The 19,693-nt window shown below is 39.7% G+C and overlaps 1 protein-coding gene across 1 annotated transcript in view; it reads right to left on the bottom strand.

Annotated features, from left to right (window-relative positions):
* Positions 1 to 19,693, bottom strand: part of LOC129654860 (sperm-associated antigen 17-like) — a 330,465-nt gene that overhangs the window by 28,446 nt on the left and 282,326 nt on the right. The window contains exons 26-34 of the mRNA XM_055584600.1: positions 14,798 to 14,986; positions 12,387 to 12,532; positions 12,152 to 12,282; positions 10,249 to 10,376; positions 6,837 to 7,019; positions 5,345 to 5,458; positions 4,248 to 4,293; positions 2,236 to 2,335; positions 1,971 to 2,018 (exon numbers count right to left, since the gene is read on the bottom strand). Of these exons, the coding sequence (XP_055440575.1) occupies positions 1,971 to 2,018; positions 2,236 to 2,335; positions 4,248 to 4,293; positions 5,345 to 5,458; positions 6,837 to 7,019; positions 10,249 to 10,376; positions 12,152 to 12,282; positions 12,387 to 12,532; positions 14,798 to 14,986 (1,085 nt within the window). The remainder of the gene's footprint in view (positions 1 to 1,970; positions 2,019 to 2,235; positions 2,336 to 4,247; positions 4,294 to 5,344; positions 5,459 to 6,836; positions 7,020 to 10,248; positions 10,377 to 12,151; positions 12,283 to 12,386; positions 12,533 to 14,797; positions 14,987 to 19,693) is intronic.

Raw genomic sequence — 19,693 nt, 5'->3', positions numbered from 1 at the left:
GTAAAAGTACTGACTGGGGGGTTGTTTGTTAAATGTAGCTGAACCTAACCCTATCTGAAATAATTTTTCAGTGCTTATTGCATGCCAGGAAAACTTTGCAAAGTACTTTACATTTACATTTTATTGGTAAAAAAAAAATCAAGGCATATAGAAGTTAAATGTCATGTGAGTTTTAGTCGCTAGGTTGTGTCTAACTTTTATTGCAACCCCATGCACTGTTGTCTGCTAGGCTCCTCTGTCCATGGCATTTCCCAGGCAAGAATACTGGAGTGGGTTGCCATTTCCTTCTCTAGGGAATCTTCCCAACCCAGGGATAGAACCCAGGTCTCCTGCACTGCAGGCAGATTCTTCACCACTGACCTATCAGGGAAGCCCGCATAGAAGTTAAGTAACCTACCCTAAATCACGTTACCAGTAAGAGGTGAAGTCTGAATTAAAACCCAGGTAGTATGCCCTTAAGCCAGTGATCTTGATTAGTGCCCATGCAAGTCAGCTGTTAGTGAACTGACAGAGGTCCTAGACATTAGGCAGTCTAATCATCCTCATTTTATAGATAAGCAACTGAAATCCTGAAGTCAATTTTACTGAAGTAAAATAGCCAGCTGGCATCATACAGTCTGCAGATAATCACATGGAAGCTGATTCTAGATCTGCTGCCTTTAAGACCAGTGCTTTTTCTCTTATACTAGACGGCCTCTCTAGAAATACTGGCTGAATGAAAATTGTCTTATTAAACAACTTGAATTCCTCTTTAAATCTCTACTGCCTCAGTGGATTCATTCATCAATCTATGGCAGTCTAGCTACTGCTTACCACTCTCTTAAAACTGTTCTCACAAAAGAAATCAATAAATCTTCCAACTGATAAGCCCAAATTCCTCTTTTCATTTTCCTTCCCAATTCTTCCACAGCATCTGTCATTTGTTGACCACCTTCTATATCCTGGAAACTTTCTCCTTCCTTCACCCTCATCTCCCACCCATTTTCCATGTTGTTAGCCCTTCTCTTTTCTAGGACACATATCTAATTCCATGTTGCACTTTCTTCTTCAAAAACTTTTGTTGGCTTGCCATTACCTAGCTATGGGTTAAAATTCAAAATGTTAATGTTTCAAAAAAAAATTTAAATGTGAATGGATAATGCATGCACGTGTACATAAGTAGAAAAGAGTACATCATGGAAAGGAAGTTCACCTTACACTGTCCCCTAACCTCTCAGTCTCCTTCCCCACAGACTCTGTCACCAGGCTCTTGGAAATCCTTTCAGGGATATTCTATAGGACAGTATATATCTTCTAGTTTTATAGGGGGGTGGCCCATGAGACCTAGGGTCTTATCTCACCACTTCTCCAACACATTCCACAACCCAGATGTTTTTATTAAGAAGCATATTCATCCTGGGAGCCATTCTGGAGAGCAGCCATGCAAATGTGTACAATGGTACAATATGTACTACTGTATACCCAATAAATATATCTGGCTTCCTTTCTTTAGGGCTAGAGGGCTGGGGTTAGAATCCTCAGCTAAGACTGAAAGGAAACCAGCACACATAATGCTGAGAGTACATTTCTCATGTGCATTATAAGAACCCTTGGAAACCAGCACACATTATGCTTAGAGTACATTTCTCATGTGCATTGTAAGAACCCTTGCGAGTTTATGACAATGCTCTACATTAAGTTCTAGAATATTTATCAATGTATTAGAATTACCAAAGCACAGAGAATACAAGAGCGCTTTCTTGCTTATGACAGAGAGAGGATCTACCTAATGTTCAAATGGGTTTCCTCAAAAGATTACAACATCATTGCACAAACAATGAATGACCATTGGGCAGAAATGTATTAGCAGAGATTTTAAGAACAGGGGGAGCCTAGATGGTAGGACCTTGCAAACCATCCCATCCTAAAATTCTATGACTCCACAAAACTGGGCCTTTCACATGCTTATGTAGACTCCAGGGTAGAATTACCTCTTTTGAGCTAGCTTTTCTTTCCAGTGCTTTGTTGTCTCTGTGTGCCTGTGTAAAAGGAAAGGGAAAACATGATGGAAAAGGGCAATGCTTTCAGCTTACAGACAGTAGAAGAAAAACCACCCTTGCAGGATAAATTGTTAACAGTGGAAGATGAAAGGCTGAGAATTCCTAGATATTATCACCCTCAGTATTATACTCTTATCTCTCCATTTCCTCCTCATTTCCTTAATGCTGATTGGAACACATTATTGGATCAGCTTACCTCAATTTCTTTTCAAGGACATCTGTCTCAAAGGTTTCTGGTGGACATTCCATAGCATTAGCCAAAGACTGCTTAAATAAATCAGTTAGGTGGGCTGCAACTTTAAAAATAGATGGATTTAGCTTTTATCCTCACTTCTTGACAGCACAACACACAACCAGCATTCACTCACTCATCTGAGATGTTTTCTAAGAGCCTATATTTAGCCTCTCAAGTGTTTACTAGAATTTCCATGACCAAGTTATAATATCACAGGAAACCAGGTAGCTCTATGAAATATCCCTCTAGAAAACACACATCTTAGAATCAAAACATAAAATGTGGCAAACTCTTCATCTGTCCCACATCCTCAGGGGAATCAGTGTTCTACCTGAGTTTCTTCCCATCTGAAGCACCAAAACTCCCCCAAAGTAAATATCTTATTGAAATTGTGTTTTTAAAAAGATATCTTAGGGTCTGAATCCAAGGATATGAATACAATATGATGGTTGTTTGATAATTTGGGCACTGATTCTCAGAGGTTATTTTCACAACATGGTCTCAGCAAAATGTTAACAGGAGATAAAACAAGAAAGGAAGGTTCCATATCCATGGTTATATGAGTTTAGGAAATACTGATTTATATAAGGTTAAATATGTTTCATTACTTTAGGACTTTTCTGAACCCTTAATTAGTTCATGTACCTTGTGGCTGTCTAAGAAAATAGGCATTATGCAGCAGTATCCAAACTTATTTTATCATAAAACTCATTTTCCTCTGGAACCATGTCATAGACTAGGGCTTTAGGAAGTACTTTGAGGGCCAGTGACTTAGGATCACCACTATTAATGTGTCAGGGCAGCTGTAAACATGTAAGACTGTTGATTCCTGCATCTGTTTGTCTGTTTGAAAAATACGTTTGGTTTATCCTTCAATATTGTGCAACTTGCGTATTTACCTGTTCACTGACTGTTCCCTCACACCAGAGGTTAAAAATTCAAATGCTACAATGTAGGGTTACTAATGTAGGACATCTAGTCAAATGTGAATTTCAGAGAAGCAATAACAGTTTTTTTAGTATAAGCATGCTCCTTGTTATTTTGGAACTTGCTCATAATAAAAAAAAAATGTGTTGTTTCTCTGAAATTCAAATTTGACTGGGTCTTCTGTATTTTCATTTGTTAAATCTGGCAACCCTAATGTAAGAGGCCACCCACAAAGAGAGTGACAACAGACTGTAAGCACCAGGAGACATTGGGGGCTTTGATGGACCCCCAATGGTCCATCAGTCCTTTGGTCCATGGCAGTCCTGGAGGCACAGCTGCTAATCATCTTCAGCTACATGTCACTGTATGGTAGAGGAAGACTCAGGTATACAAAACAACAAACACAGCTGTGCAAGCCAGCACCACGCAGGACACGCAAAACACGTCTGTGGGCTGAACGGAGCCCACGGCTGCCAGTTTCTGACTTTTGTCATACAGTCAAAATAGAAAAGAAAACCCCAAACCACAAAAATTCTCTGCTGCTTATCTTCTATGAACTATGAAACTATATAACCAAGTTTGCTGGGGCTGTATATAGTCCCAAATAAATTGCTTTCCGAAAGTAGACTCCTTGGGCTACATGTAGTGTAAAACAGGGCAAGGTTTTTGTTATATCTATGTAGTTGCTCCAAAGTTTTGTGTATGTGTCTGTGTGTGTTAGGGGTAGAGTGTTATTCAGTTGACTGCTTCCTTCCTGTATGTTTGCTATATTCTAAATACAAGTTGACACTAACTTAAAAGCCAAATGTCAACATTTTTCACGCAACATGTGACAAAAATGAATTTGAGGCAATCATGGTTTTAAGACTCTCACAATTGAGACAGGAAAGCATATAAAAAAGTTATTACAGTACAACATGGCCAGTATGACAACAAATATGTATATGCTACTTTGCTATCAGATGAGAGAATAACTGAGAAGTGTATTTAAGATTGCTCCTTTGAAATCTATAACTATTTTACAGAAAAATATTAAGTATAATTACCTTCAGTAACATGACTTTTTGTAGTTTCCTCCATTTTAGGGAAAGACTGAAATGAAGAGAGAGTTCCTTAATAGTAATTATTATATTACATACAAAATTTACTTTGTTTAGCAAGATTCTTCTTTATATATGCAAATTGATCTTTTATGGAAACTACTGTAAAATGAATTAGTTTTTAATGCTGATACAAAAAGTGATTTTTCTTTTAGTCATTTATTTCATTTAGCAAATTTCTAAAAGTGGAAATCATTCTACACTTAAGTGTAGAAATTGCTTTTTCTTCCTTCTTCCAATTTCATTTATTAATTCATATATTTCAATGAATGCCAGCTTCTCTGAAGACAATAAAAACTTTTATTTAAGAGCCTTCAGAATTATTCATGAGTTAAGGAAGAGACTGTGGCTACTGCTGTTACTCCTAAGTCGCTTCAGTCGTGTCCAACTCTGTGTGACCCCATAGACGGCAGCCCACAGGCTCCTCTGTCCCTGGGATTCTCCAGGCAAGAATACTGGAGTGGGTTGCCATTTCCTTCTCCAATGCATGAAAGTGAAAAGTGAAAGTGAAGTCACTCAGTCGTGTCCGACTCTTAGCGACCCCATGGACTGCAGCCCACCAGACTCCTCCGTCCATGGGATTTTCCAGGCAAGAGTACTGGAGTGGGTTGCCATTGCCTTCTCTGAAGGAAGAGACTAAAATGCATCATATTGGGATTCTCTGGTGGCTCAGATGGTAAAAGAGTTTGCCTGCAAATGTGGGAGACCTAGGTTCAATCCCTGGGTCAGGAAGATCCCCTGAAGGAAATGGCAACCAACTCCAGTATTCTTGCCTGGAGAATCCCAGGGACAGAGGAGCCTGGCAGGCCAGTCCACAGGGTCACAAATGGCTAAGAGACTTCACTTTCAGTCTTTCAAAAAGTGTTTACAAAATGTGATACATATAAGGCATCAGGGTTCCACAGAAATAAGAAATTATAAGGAGGGGGAGAAACCTTCATAAAAGTGACAGAAATAGCTGTTATTTACAATATTTTGTCTTGATGCATTGAATACTGAAACAAAAGCAAAAAACACTGGACTAGAAAACGTTTCTTTCTCACCATAACCAGCTTGAGGAGATCTGCAGCATTGCCTCTCTTCTCCTCAGTTCTGGAATCTTTAACTGTCATTTCCTGCAACTCATCTTCTTTCTTTAGAATATGGTTTATGTAATCCTAAATCAGTAGAATAAAAGAAATCAATAAAACACAGAAGTATGGTAGAGAGAGATACAAAATAGTTAACAGCAACTGGAAATATTACAAAAGGTTAAGAATATGTAAGTTTACAATGCTCAGCAACCAGCTACTAGTCAAGCAATCTGGAAAGGCTTTTCCTTAATATGTTAATAAGCAAAGACCAGAAAAGCTCAAGAATAAAGCTGTAAAAGCCACGGGCCATTAGAACTGTCTGCAGACCTCAGATGGAGAAGGCAATGGCACCCCAGTGCTCTTGCCTGGAAAATCCCATGGATGGAGGAGCCTGGTGGGCTGCAGTCCTTAGGGTCGCTAAGTGTTGGACACGACTGAGTGACTTCACTTTGACTTTTCACTTTCATGCATTGGAGGAGGAAATGGCAACCCACTCCAGTGTTCTTGCCTGGAGAATCCCATGGACAGAGGAGCCTGGTGGGCTGCCGTCTATGGGGTCGCACAGAGTCGGACACGACTGAAGCGACTTAGAAGCAGCAGCAGCAGCAGACCTCAGAGAAGCCCAGCTTCTCACTCAGCGTCCTCATCAATAAAATGGACAGAGCTGGGATAGATGATTTCTAGAGTCCTCTGCAGGTATAGTCTTCAAGATGATACTTATGAATGTAAGTGGCTCAGTTCATGCCTTTGCTGAAAACCATAAATACTTGAATTTTCATGAATAACGGTCCCCTGCTGTATGCCAGGTGTTGGATATGTAGCCATAAACTAGACACATATGACACACGTTCTGAGAGAGTTGACACACTTGATAGTGAGGAATTGCAGACATGCTTAATAGTGATCTATATATCAACAAAAGCTTAGGTTGTTTCCAAAGACTAACGAAATCCTTTTCTTCCATGGAAGAATGAAGATTATTCAGGGAATCCTATTGCTTCCCATTTTCAACCAGTAACTAGCTGCCACTGATAAATAGACAGCCAGCAGTCTGTCAGAAATGCTCAAGAAGTGTTATATAATACAACATGCCTGGTCACAGAAGGAGAAAACCTAGGAAATAACTTACATTAGGCACAAGTATCAGGTTAATATGCAGTTCTACCTTTTTCCAGAGGTTACTAGATCAGGTTTCCATAGAGTGAGAAAGGAGGACCACGATACTGCAATCACACTTAAAAGATACTTATCTTCTCAACGTCTTTGGAGCCTTAATACTTCCTCTACCTTATGGGAACCATGAAATATTTTCCATTATGCAACCTCCTACTGAAGATTGGCATTCATGTGTTGCATTAAATAAATATTGGTACAATTCCATAAATTCAGGTTCCTTAGGAAACCAAGAGGAATGGTTGCCCTGTTGCTGATTCTTTTGGTCAGGTTACCTGCAATCCCTTACCTTCAGGGAAATCTGCAGTTTGAGTTTCACCTCATTCTTTATGACCTCGTGCTGGATGAACTGGCGTATCTGTAGCACACTGGGGCTCTTCAGTATAGGGGCTGGAGTGTTCACTAACTGTTTGGAGCCAATGTCGAGACCCTTCCAAATCTGAGTGCCAAACGGAGGTCCTGGAGTTTTTTTCTGTCACCAAAATAAGCAAAACCACCATCAAAGAAATGAGTATGTTTTAACATTAGATTTTTTCTTCCACTGTGTACTTATTATGTAGACACTGTGCTCAAACGACCGCACAATCGCACTCATCTCACATGCTAGCAAAGTGATGGTCAAAATTCTCCAAGCCAGGCTTCAACAGGACATGAACTGTAAACTTCCAGATGTTCCAGCTGGATTTAGAAAAGGCAGAGGAAACAGAGATCAAATTGCCAACATCCATTGGATCATTGAAAAACTACGAGAGTGCCCGTAAAACATCTACTTCTGTTTTATTGACTACACCAAAGCCTTTGACTGTGTGGATCACAACAAACAGGAAAATTCTTAAAGAGACAGGAATACCGGATCACCTGACCTGCCTCCTGAGAAAGCTTTGTGCAGGTCAGGAAGCAACAGTTAAAACTGGGCATGGAACAACAGACTGGTTCCAAATCGGGAAAGGAGTACATCAAGGCTGTATATTGTCACCCTGCTTATTTAACTTATATGCAGAGTACATCATGAGAAACGCTGGGCTAGAAGAAGCACAAGCTGGAATCAAGATTTCTGGGAGAAATATCAATAACCTCAGATACGCAGATGATACCACCCTTATGGCAGAAAGTGAAGAACTATAGAGCCTCTTGATGAAAGTGAAAGAGGAGAGTGAAAAAGTTGGCTTAAAGCTCAACATTCAGAAAACTAAGATCATGACACCTGGTTCCATCACTTTATGGCAAATAGATGGGGAAACAGTGGAAACACTGAGAGACTATTTTTTTGGGCTCCAAACTCACTGCAGATGGTGACTGCAGCTATGAAATTAAAAGACGCTTGTTCCTTGGAAGAAAAGCTATTACCAGCCTAGACAGCATATTAAAAAGCAGAGACATTACTTTGCCAACAAAGGTCCATATAGTCAAAGCTATGGTTTTTCCAGTAGTCATGTATGGATGTCAGAATTGTACTATAAAGAAAGCTGAGCACCGAAGAATTGATGCTTTTGAGCTGTGGTGTTGGAGAAGACTCTTGAGAGTCCCTTGGACTGCAAGAAGATCCAACCAGTCCACCCTAAAGGAAATCAGTCCTGAATATTCATTGGGAGGGCTGATGCTGAAGCTGAAAGTCCAATAATTTGGCCACCTGATGCAAAGAACTGACTCATTTGAAAAGACCCTGATGCTGGTAAAGGTTGAAGGTGGGATGAGAAGGGGATGACAGAGGATGAGATGGTTGGATGGCATCACCGACTCAATAGACATGAGTCTGAATAAACTTTGGGAGTTGGAGATGGACAGAGAGGCTGGTGTGCTGCATTGCATGGGGTCACAGAGTTGGACAAGACTGAGCAACTGAACTGAACTGAACTGAGACAGTATATGCTAGGAATCTCTCATTAGTGAATACAACAGTGAAAAAAAGGGATCCCTGCTCTCAAAAAGTTTTGCAAATATAAGGAAAATTAGGAATGGACTGGAAAAGTTTTCCTCTTTATATGTGTTACCAAAAATAAGGATTTTTAAAATCCTGTTGCCTGATGTCCTACTGTATAGCATTTAAGGGAATGCTAAGCCATGCTGTTGCCATGGTGATGCAGCAGAAGCCTTGTTTATGCCAAATGCATGAGACTACCTGGGTTTCCCAGGTGGCTCTAGTAGTAAAGAACCTGCCTGACAATGCAGGAGATGCAAAAGACATTGGTTTGATCCCTGGGTTGGGAAGATCCACCGGAGGGGGAAATGGCCTCCCACTCCAGTATTCTTCTGTAGAGAATCCCATGGACAGGGGAGCCTGGTGGGCTACAGTCCATAGGGTCACAAAGAGCTGGACATGACTGAAGTGATTTAGCACACACACATATCTTTTTACCCACAGAGAGCCTAAAACATTTGGAATTAAGCTTGGAGAGATCCTTTGAGAGAGAAATCAAGCTCTAGATCTGGGTGGTCTTTGAGCTCACTCTAGATTAAGCATGCTGCCAGAATCTTCTCAGGATCTCTTCTGCAGAAATGTGTGCCCTGTGTCGATACACATCTCTTATGTGTTTTTTTTTTGTAATTGACTTTCAGGAGTGGTGTGGGCTTGATGTGTTTCATTTTAAGTTGCTCTTCATGTCAAATGCATGGTCAGTGACAGCTACTCAGGAGCTTGCCTGGGCTGGGTCACGCCACTGGGCAGAGGTCACAGCTATAGGAATTTTGGAGGAAGAGAAGGAACTTCCTTCATTCATCTCAAATGTGGTATATTATTTTTCATAATGCAATAAATACATTCAACTTGGAGATAGCCTTTGTAAACCATTTGGTATGAGCTTTCAATTTTCAGATAAGGAAGCAGAGATCAAGGGTGACTTGTCTCAAATTCCATACTAATAATTGATAAAGTCAAGATTAGAATTCAGATCACCTTCATTCACCATGTTGATTACAGGTACCAAACTGAAACAGAGGGTTAGGCGATCTTTGCTATCTTAAGAGTTCATTACCTGTGCTTCCACTACTATAAGACTGGATAAAGAAACCAAGATAATCATAACTAAAAACCATTATCCTCCTCACTTCACACTACTATCTTTCCCTGATCATGTTACCAATGCCTTCACTGATTTAACAATTTAACATCTGACAGTTTGCTGGACATATTACATAAACTGCTTGCAAAATTAAATGACAAACCTGGCAAGATGCAGGACTTTATGATTCCTTAAGATATTTTCTTTCATTCTTTAAAAAAATCTTAGGTGAGGCTTCTCTAAGCTGACACAATTACAATGCTTACTTTTTAACACTGAGATTCCAAGTCCGTATATTTAATATTTCATGTTATTCTTAGATACTCAGTTTATGCATTAATAAATTAAGAACAAAGGGAAAGTGAAAGACCTCAGTTTGTGTGTTAAAACTAGCAAATACTGGGAGAAAGGAAGCTTTCTATATTGCATAATATCAGTAATGGGTTACCCAGAGTAGATATTTTTATATGATAGGAAGATGTTCAAACCAGCAATGTAGACTAAAAAAATAAAATTGAGATTAGTCAGGTATATTTCTCCAAAATCTACAAATGTCAAAGTATTCAAATATAAAACTCCTTGATCCCGTTAACAATTTACAAAAGAATGAAAAGAGGTGAATATACAGGAGAAGACCTGAGCTCTGGTCCATGGATGGATGGATATGCATATATGGTAACTTCACAGCAGAAAAATTTATACCTGAACTGAGGGAAAGGTCTCCCATGTCCTTGACTGGAGGTTAGGAGGAACAATCGTATCTAATTCTTTCTTCATTAGCCATGGTGACACTTCGTGTAAAGGGCGAAGGACGGTAATGCTCAGGGCACCTGGGTCACAGAGAGTTAGCAGAGGGTCATTTCTCTGTCAGAAATACTCTGAGAAATTCAGCAAATATTAAACACATTTGATAAGCCAGACACAGCGATCACACTTAAGGACCTTGGGGTCTAATAAGGAAAGTCTTTTAGTCAGAGTAACATCTAAAAGCTGGATTCAGACCACTTGAAAGCATTAATTGACACTTCGCTGTCCTTCAGAAATCACACGCAAGTTCTGTTGGTTCTACCACGAAGCATCTCTTGAGTTCATCCACCTCTTTCCCCTCCACCGACCCAACCTTAGACTATTTCCCGCAAAGAGATCCTGACTTGGACCTCAGCAACAATGAACTTTTCTTCCCACCTCTACTCTGTGAATGAACCTCCTTCCACAGGCAGGGTGACTGACTATGTTAGTCCACCATGTAAACTTTTCTTTGATTTCCCATCGCTTATATGATAAAACTGAGGCCTTAATGTTTTCTCCTGCCTCCTCAACTTGGGCTATTTTCCCTTCTATACTTTGGCTCCTTTGGCCTTTTCTCCTCTGTTCCAAGCTTCCTGCTTTGTATTCCCTCTTCCAAGAAAGCTCCTCCTCCTCCTATTTTAATTAGTGCCTACTTATCCAGAAGATCTTGGCTCCAGCGTTTTCAGGAAAGCCTTCTAGATTATGTCAGGCTCCCCTGTTAGATGCTCTCATGGAACCATATTCCTTTACTCCATAGGCCTTATCCCTTATAATCATACAGGTATTTGTGTGACTATGTAATTAACACCCATCTCTTTCCTTAGACTCTAAGCTTTGTGAAAGCAGGGTTTGTTGCTCTCTTAGCTCACCATTGTATCTCTAACACCCAGCCAAGTTTTGGTACATGGTGGGTTATCATGTAGATGCTAAATGACTAACTAACGAAGCAATTTGAGATGAATCCTTATTCTCTCACAGTTCTACACACACACTGTAAAACCAGTCAGAGCTCCCCACTTTCCATATTCATAGAGAAAAAGCAAATTTATTACATCACACACATGTACATTGATGCATTCAAAGATACAACTGCATATAGAGGTGGGCATACTCATAAATGAATACAAAATATATCCCACCAATCAAAGAAAAGATAAAAAAGGAAACACACACATAAACCTGGAGAGACACAGCATATTGCTTTGGTGCATGGATAACATGAAAGTTTTTTTGTTCTTTCTGTGCTTAAATACACATGTTACATATACAGTGGTTCTTACCTAATGCAATGTTATGTCTCTATTTTTTGGTCATACACTAATTTCTTGAAATTAATGAAAATATGTAAATACCCAATGAATATAATACATAACTTACCCTATATTTCAGGTTGGATTTCTAACTGACACATCAAATCTACTTTATTCTCTTGTTATACTAAATTCATCAAGGCAACACCATCAAAATGACAAAAAATGAAGTTAGGAAATACACCTCACTTTTATTTTTTACTACTAAGACGAAACTGACACATAAGTAGGAACCTAGGTACATAACTAAATCTACCTAACAAGCCTAAATGCAGATACAGATCTACTTATAGGTAGGAAAGGGACTCACACAGTTTACACAGGTTGATGCTTAGATAAAGCATAGTACAAACATATATCACTGTACAACCTGGCTGGCATGGCCAGGTGGAAAGCAGAGTTGAAAAGTGAGCAAAGGGGAAAACATAGCGACCACATCAGGGTAGACTGGATATGGAGGATGAGAGGCAGTAAAGGACACAGCAACTTGCAGTCTGGCTCTCTACCTGGATGTTCCTGTACTGGCTCTTGAAGAACCATGGTAGTTGATTCTCCATATGCCAGGGAAAGGTACTCTTCTATGTCACTGTCCCGAAGAAGCTCCACTCCTGATCCATCAGCATAGATAACAAAAAACCTGTTTGCAGAAATAAAAATCGGATCCCTTGACACATTCAGCTAAAATGCTCCTTAAACTTGGAACTGAAAATAAAAGTCATGATTTTATTTTTATCATATTACCTGGGGACATGTTCACCATAGATTTGCAGATGATTTTTATGAAGGTGAGTGGATGATAAACTGTCATAACCTTCAGCTTCTGCATTTAAATCATCTTCCAGGTTGTTTTCAGGTAGGATGGTGGATGCACTACCATCAGCCATGACCTAAGGGACACAGTACATAAGCAACCAAAAAAAAAAGCCACAAAGCTTACATTTTTGTTGATCTCATTTGAGAACGCAGGTAATCTTTTGGATATTCAGAAAATCAAAGATATTTACTTATAAGGTATTATCCCCTAAGTATTTTGTTGTTGTTTAGCCACAAAGTCATGTCTGACTCTTGCAACTCCATGGACTGTAGCTCACCAGGCTCCTCTGTCCATGGGATTTCCCAGGCAAGAATACTGGAACAGGTTGCCATTTCCTCCTCCAGGGGGATCTTCCCAACCCAGCGATGGAATCCACATCTCCTGTATTGGCAGGTGGATTCTTTACCGCTGAGCCACCAGGGAAGCCCCAATAGACTGCATTAATAAAAGTGAAAACGTAGTAGCACATCTTCACTGACAAACTACACCAAGAATGTGAAAACAAACGGGAAGACAAGCCAGAACACAATCAGAGGAGGGCGACTAATATGGCAGGGGACACACCAGGGGGCAATCTTATCTTCTGAGGATAAGGTCAGGGGACTGGGAATTTAAACATGGAGGAACGACTACTCATGTGACAGTTGTCTTGAAATATTAAGAGTGACAGTATGGATTCTAAGCACAGAATTAGGGACTCATGGATAGACCACCCTGGGAAACAGATGGAGGTTCACTCTGAGAAGTACATTCCTAGCTATTGCTACTGTCGAGATACAGAGTGTGGTTTAGGCTGAAAGGCCACTGAAGGGAAGGCACAAGAACATCATCAAAGCCTAGAGTAATGCTTGGCTTAGATGTTTCAACTTGGAGGGTTTGGGCTTTAGGTTTCAATTTCAGTTCATTGTAAATCAAAGTCTCTTAGTAGCCTGAACTCAGGCTGTGAAGAGTCTCACTTACTTAGCACAGAAAAACAAACTTGGATCAGGCCTTGTCTGCACCCCATGCAAAGTTGGGGACTCTGTCAGGGTTTCAAATCTAAAAAGTAACTTTGCCACCCACTAGCCAACACATGAAATTCCACCAAGGGGTGAGGAATGGGAAAAAAGTGCCTAGAGAAAGGGCTGGTGGACCTCTCCTTGTCAAGGGCTAGACAGTATATATTTTAGGGTTTGTAGGCCATAGAGTTTCTGTTGCAACTAGTCAATGCTGCCATTATATGCAAAAGCAGCCACAGGTAATATGTAAACAAATGAGCATGGCTATGTTCCAATAAAACTTTATACAATGACACTGAAATTGAATTTCCTATAATTTTCTGTGTCATAAAATACTCTTCTCCTTCTGATTTTCCTCAACCATTTAAAAATGTAAAATGTAGTCATCAAGGACCCATATAAACAAGTGACCATGGTTTGTCACTGCCTGGCTTAGCAATAAGAGGAAGGACAGAGAAACAGAACACAGAGCTCTACCACTGACCAGCTAAGCACCTCACCAGGCTTCCCACCTCCCCATCCTCAGCCCTCCTGGAACCCTCACGCTGATAATATTTCTAAGGATTCTCTACCTAGTCAAACAGACTTGCCTGCTGTCCTGTGTATTTTCTCTCACTTAAACCCAGATACAGAGCATTCTTACACTGTTCTTCATTGTTGACATTATTTTAGATGTTTAGTAAGGCCACAGCAGCCCACTCCAGTACTCTTACCTGGAAAATCCCATGGACGGAGGAGCCTGGTAGGCTGAAGTCCATGAGGTCACGAAGAGTCGGACACGACTGAGCGAGTTCCATTTCACTTTCATGCATTGGAGAAGGCAGTGGCAACCCACTCCAGTGTTCTTGCCTGGAGAATCCCAGGGACGGCGGAGCCTGGTGGGCTGCCGTCTATGGGGTCGCACAGAGTCGGACACGACTGAAGTGACTTAGCAGCAGCTTAGCAACTTCTCCCCCTTTTTGTTCTAATTATTTATTTGGCTTTACCATTTCAATCATCCTCATTGTTGGGTTTGCTATCCCCTGCTGCTGCTGCTGCTGCTAAGTCACTTCAGTCGTGTCCGACTCTGTGAGACCCCATAGACGGCAGCCGACCAGGCTCCCCCGTCCCTGGGATTCTCCAGGCAAGAACACTGGAGTGGGTTGCCATTTCCTTCTTCAATGAAGCATAATCGAGAATTAAAGCTACTGACATTAATTGCTGTTGTCCAAAGCACTGACAGTAAGTAGATAACTAATCCCAAGGCAGCTAAGATAAAAAGCTATTTGGGAGCTCTCTAGGGTGAAATATCTCAAAAGCAAACCCATCGCCTCTCTCTCCATACTAATGATGCACTTTACCTGAAAGGTATTTCCTTCGGGATCCATGACCTCGCAGATAACCTCTGATGTGTGTTTCATGATGTACCTGCTAGCTCTCAGCTGCTCACGTTTTTGAAAAGGATGGTATATGTCACTGCTTGATTCATGGCAATATATAGCTGAACAGTCCCTATCAATATGAAGACAGCCTGTGTTTGGAGGTAACACCTGAAAGGGTCACACAAAGAGATAAATTATTCAAAATTTCTTGATTGATTTGAGAGATTTAGAAAATCATTTAAGGAAAAAATACTATCCATTGACTCGAGACACAAACGTATTTTCAGGAAGAAAACAAAAGAGGATGTAAAGTTTGGGGAAAGACTATTTAATAAGGAGGCAAACAATGATTAGGATATAATTGTTCCTGCATCTCATATTTAATCTACTCACTTTAATACTTCTTCCAAGTAATGCAATCTATGCCCCTTCTTTTTTCAGATATTTAATTAAAGTATTAAAAGCATATGTTAAGTAAACACACTTGGCCCTATTCAAAACTCTTGGAATCCTTTAATGTTTTTGGGCAAGGAGCATCTTCAAAGGGGTCAACAGCAATGGGACAAATGCTTTTAGAAGCTTTTATTTTTCCTCATTCCTCTGGTGGCTGACACAGACCTTAAGTAATAGCTTTTGTATAATGACTTCTGGTTTGGATAGCCTCTTTATGAGATATAATTCACATGCCATATATTCTCCCCTTTAAAGTGTTCATTCAGTGGATTTTAGTATATTCAAAAACTTGTGCAAACATGATCACTAATTCAAGAACACTTGCATCGTCCGGCAAAGAAACCCTGATGCCATTAGTCATTCTGCACCTCTCCTGTCTCTGGCAACCACTGGCCTGCTGTCTCTATGGATTTGACTATTTCAGACATTCCGTAGAAATGGAAGCATGTGATATGTGGCCTCTTGTGTCTGGCTTCTTTCACTTGGCATAAAGTTTTTATGCTTCATTTATATTGTAGTGTGTATCAATACTTCATTCTGTTTATTTCCACTTCAGTTTAGATGTGTGAAATTTAAAAAGTTTTTATGCTAAAATGAACTCAAGTTTTTTCAATTTAGGTAGTTTGGGGAGATTTGAAACTGAAATCAAGCCTACATTTGCTAAACTGAGGAGTTCAAAGTTCACAAATTCAGCCATTAAGTCCTCAATTTTCCCATCGTTTGACTTGCAGTTGCCCAGGACAAGTTCTCAAATAGCTGGCAGAGTCTGCTTCCTCAGCTCCAGGTAGATCCTTCTCTTCATGGCAATGTTTCTCTCTTCCCCTACTCTTCAAACTTAACTTTCTGTGGCAGGTGGTGGCAGGGGTTGGGGAGAGGTGTCCCAGCCTGTGCAGCAAGGGCCAATGGAAGGGGGTCTACTTGCAGCAGACATATGAAAGCCACAATGAGGTATCGCCTCACACTGGCCAGAATGGCCCTCATCAAAAAGTCTACAAATAATAGATGCTGGAGAGGGCTGGAGAAAAAGGAGCCCTCCTACGCTGTTGGTGGGAATGTAAATTGGTATGGCCACTATGGACAACAGTATGGAGGTTCCTTAAAAAAATTAAAAATAGAGCTACCATATGACCCTGCACTCCCACTCCTGGGCATATATCCAGAGAAAAACATGGGAAAGGATACATGCAATAGCCAAGATATGGAAGCAACCTGTGTCCATAGAGAAATGGATACAGAAGATGTGGGACATGTATACAATGGATATATATATATATATATATATATTACTCAGCCATTAAAAAGAATGAAATATGCCATTTGCAGCAACATGGATGGACCTAGAGATTGTCATACTGAGTGAAGACACACAGAGAGAGATATGATATCACTTACATGTGGAATCTAAAAAAATGGTACAAATAAACTTATTTACAAAACAGAAACAGACTCACAGAAAGCAAACTTATGGTTACCAGGAGGGAAGGGTGGACAGAAGAGATGGGGAGTTTGGAATCTACATGTACACACTGCTGTATTTAAAATGGATAACCAACAAGGACCTAGTGTATAGCACAGGGAACTCTGCTCAATGTTATATAGCAGCCTGGATGGGAGGGGAGTTTGGGGTAGAATGACTACATGTATGTGTCTGTGGCTGAGTTGCTTTGCTATGCACCTGGAACTATCACAACATTGTTAATTGGCTATACTCCAACATAAAATAAAGAATTTTTTTTTAAAAAGATTTGCATTTTCCAGTTTTCTATATGTCTTAGGTCTTTGGTTTCCCTTCTAGTCATCCATTACTGCCTTCTTTTGTTTTAAATAGATTATTTTCAAGTGTGCCATTTTAATTCCATTGTTTCCTTTACTATATATTTTTGAGTTATTTTCTTAGTGTCTTTTGGGTATTACAATTAACATCTTAATTTATAACTGTCTAGATTGGATTGATACTAATGATATCACTATTATACAAAATCTTTGCTCCATGTAGCTCTATTCCTTCTTTATACATTTTATAATAGTGGTTTTATGTAGTTGCCTTTTAAATAAAAAAGGTCACAAAAATACATGCATACTGTCTTTTATATTTACCTATATTGTTATCTTTACCAGTACTATTTATGTATAATTGAATTGCTGTGTAGTGTTCGTTTCAGCCTGAAGGATTCCCTTTAGATTTTCTTGTAGGGAATGTCTAAGAGCAACAAATTCTTTCAGTTTTTGTTTCCCTGGAACTATATTAATTTCTTCATTTTAGGATAATTTTACTGAAAACAGGAATTTTTGGTTGATGATCTTTTTCTTTAAGTATTTTGAATATGTCATCTCACTGCCTTCTGACTCCATGTTTTCTGATGAGAACATAGCTATTAGTCTTATTGGATACCTCAATTTAAAAATTTTTTTATTATGATATAGTTGATTAACAATGTTGTGCTTTAGGGTTTTTCTTTTCTTTTTTTTTGAGATCTCTCATATTTGATGAGCCTTTTCTCATTGCTTGTGAGACTTTGTCTTCACACAATTTGACTGTGATGTGTCTAGGTGTGGATCTCCGAGTTTATCTTACTTGAAGTTTGTTGAGATTTCTTGCAATTGTAGATAGTTTAATCAAATTTGGTAAGTTTTAAGCCATTATTTCCTCAAATAATCTTGCAGCCCTTCTCTCTATTCCTTCTCAGACTCTCATTATGCATGTGTTAGTATGCCTGATGGTATCCTCTGAGGCTCTGTTCATTTTTCTTGATTCTTTTTTCTCTCTCTCCTCCAGACTGCATAATCTCAACTGATCTATTTTCAAGTCAGTTCAAATAATTGCTGATTATTTCTTCTGCCAGCCAAAATTTGATGTTGAGCCTCATTAGCAAATTTTTCATTACACTTATTATGCTTTCCAACTCCAGAATTCCTATGTGGTTCTTTTAAAAAATAATTTCTATGTATTGATATACTATACTCATGAAGCAGCATTCTCATATTGTGCTTTAGTTCTTTACACAAGGCTTCTCACTTTTTAAAACATAACAGCTGACTTAAATTTGTCTCTTTAGATGCAAAGTCTGGGTTTCCACAGGGATGGTTTCTATTGATTGCTTCCTCCTTTCCCATCCCTGTTTATGGGCCAAAATCCCCCTCTTCCCCACTCCCTCATGTCTTATAATTTTTTGTTGAAACTAGATATTTAAAAATAGTATTATGCACAACTCTGGAAATTATATCCTTGCCCCAGGACTTGTTATTGTTACTTTTGTTGTTGTTGCTATTTGTTCAGTGATTCCCCTGAACCATTTCTTTAAAGTTTATAATGTCATGCGTGGGCCTAATCTGTTAGGCTTAGAGTTCTTCTCATAACTGGGCAGATACATTCTTAAGTACTTTGCACTAATAGATCTTTCAGCCTCTGCTGAGGGCTGTATGGGCTCTATGTGCATACTGGCCAATGTTTTCAATGCTGTAGTAGGAAGTTTGTAATTCCACCTTACCCTTCACTCCCTGCTTGTGCAGAGCTTCTTAATCAGCAAGAGTGAAAGATCAGGGCTTTCTGAGGCCTTTTATGGGCATGTTCATAGCCCTTCACAGGAGTGTGGCTTTCTATATTCCAGAGAATATGTCAGAGCTTTTCAAAGCCCTCGATGGACTTCTCATTCTCCTTTTCCTTTTAACTCTTTTGTTTAGCTTCTTATTTTTTGTTGCTACTTCAACAGCTATAATGTTCAATTATCACCTCCATTTGAGGAAAAGTCTATTTGTAGGGAGTGAGTTCAGAATCAGACCAAATAAAGACAACCCTTGTTGAACAGTGGTTTCTAGAAAATGGACAGACAGGTTGAATAATGACAACATCTTGTGATGGATCTTTTGGGGAGCTCTAGATCTATTCTTCTTTCAGTGGCTGCTAGCCTGCTGGTCTTCACTGCTATCATGCATGTGAGAGTGTTGATGTTCAAGGCTACCTTGGAGCTGGGGGAGGGGAGAGGAATGCGGCAAGTGAAATCACCACAATGCTTGCTGTTCTTCCCAAGATTGTCTTTTTTTTGTTTGTTTGTTTTTTATTTTTTTATTACTATTTTTTTAAATTTTATTTTATTTTTAAATTTTACATAATTGTATTAGTTTTGCCAAATATCAAAATGAATCTGCCACAGGAATACATGTGTTCCCCATCCCGAACCCTCCTCCCTCCCCCCTCCCCACACCATCCCTCTGGGTCGTCCCAGTGCACCAGCCCCAAGCATCCAGTAGCGTGCATCGAACCTGGACTGGCAACTCGTTTCATACATGATATTTTACATGTTTCAATGCCATTCTCCCAAATCTTCCCACCCTCTCCCTCTCCCACAGAGTCCATAAGACATGTTGGTGAGTAAGTAATGACACATGTGCCAAGGCCAATGAGGATGGGCAGAAGGTGGTTGT

This window comes from Bubalus kerabau, chromosome 6, assembly GCF_029407905.1.
Source record: "Bubalus kerabau isolate K-KA32 ecotype Philippines breed swamp buffalo chromosome 6, PCC_UOA_SB_1v2, whole genome shotgun sequence".
NCBI classification, from domain to species: domain Eukaryota; kingdom Metazoa; phylum Chordata; class Mammalia; order Artiodactyla; family Bovidae; genus Bubalus; species Bubalus kerabau.
Note: the sequence above shows the minus strand (reverse complement) of the source record. Positions and strands in the feature narration are given on the sequence as shown.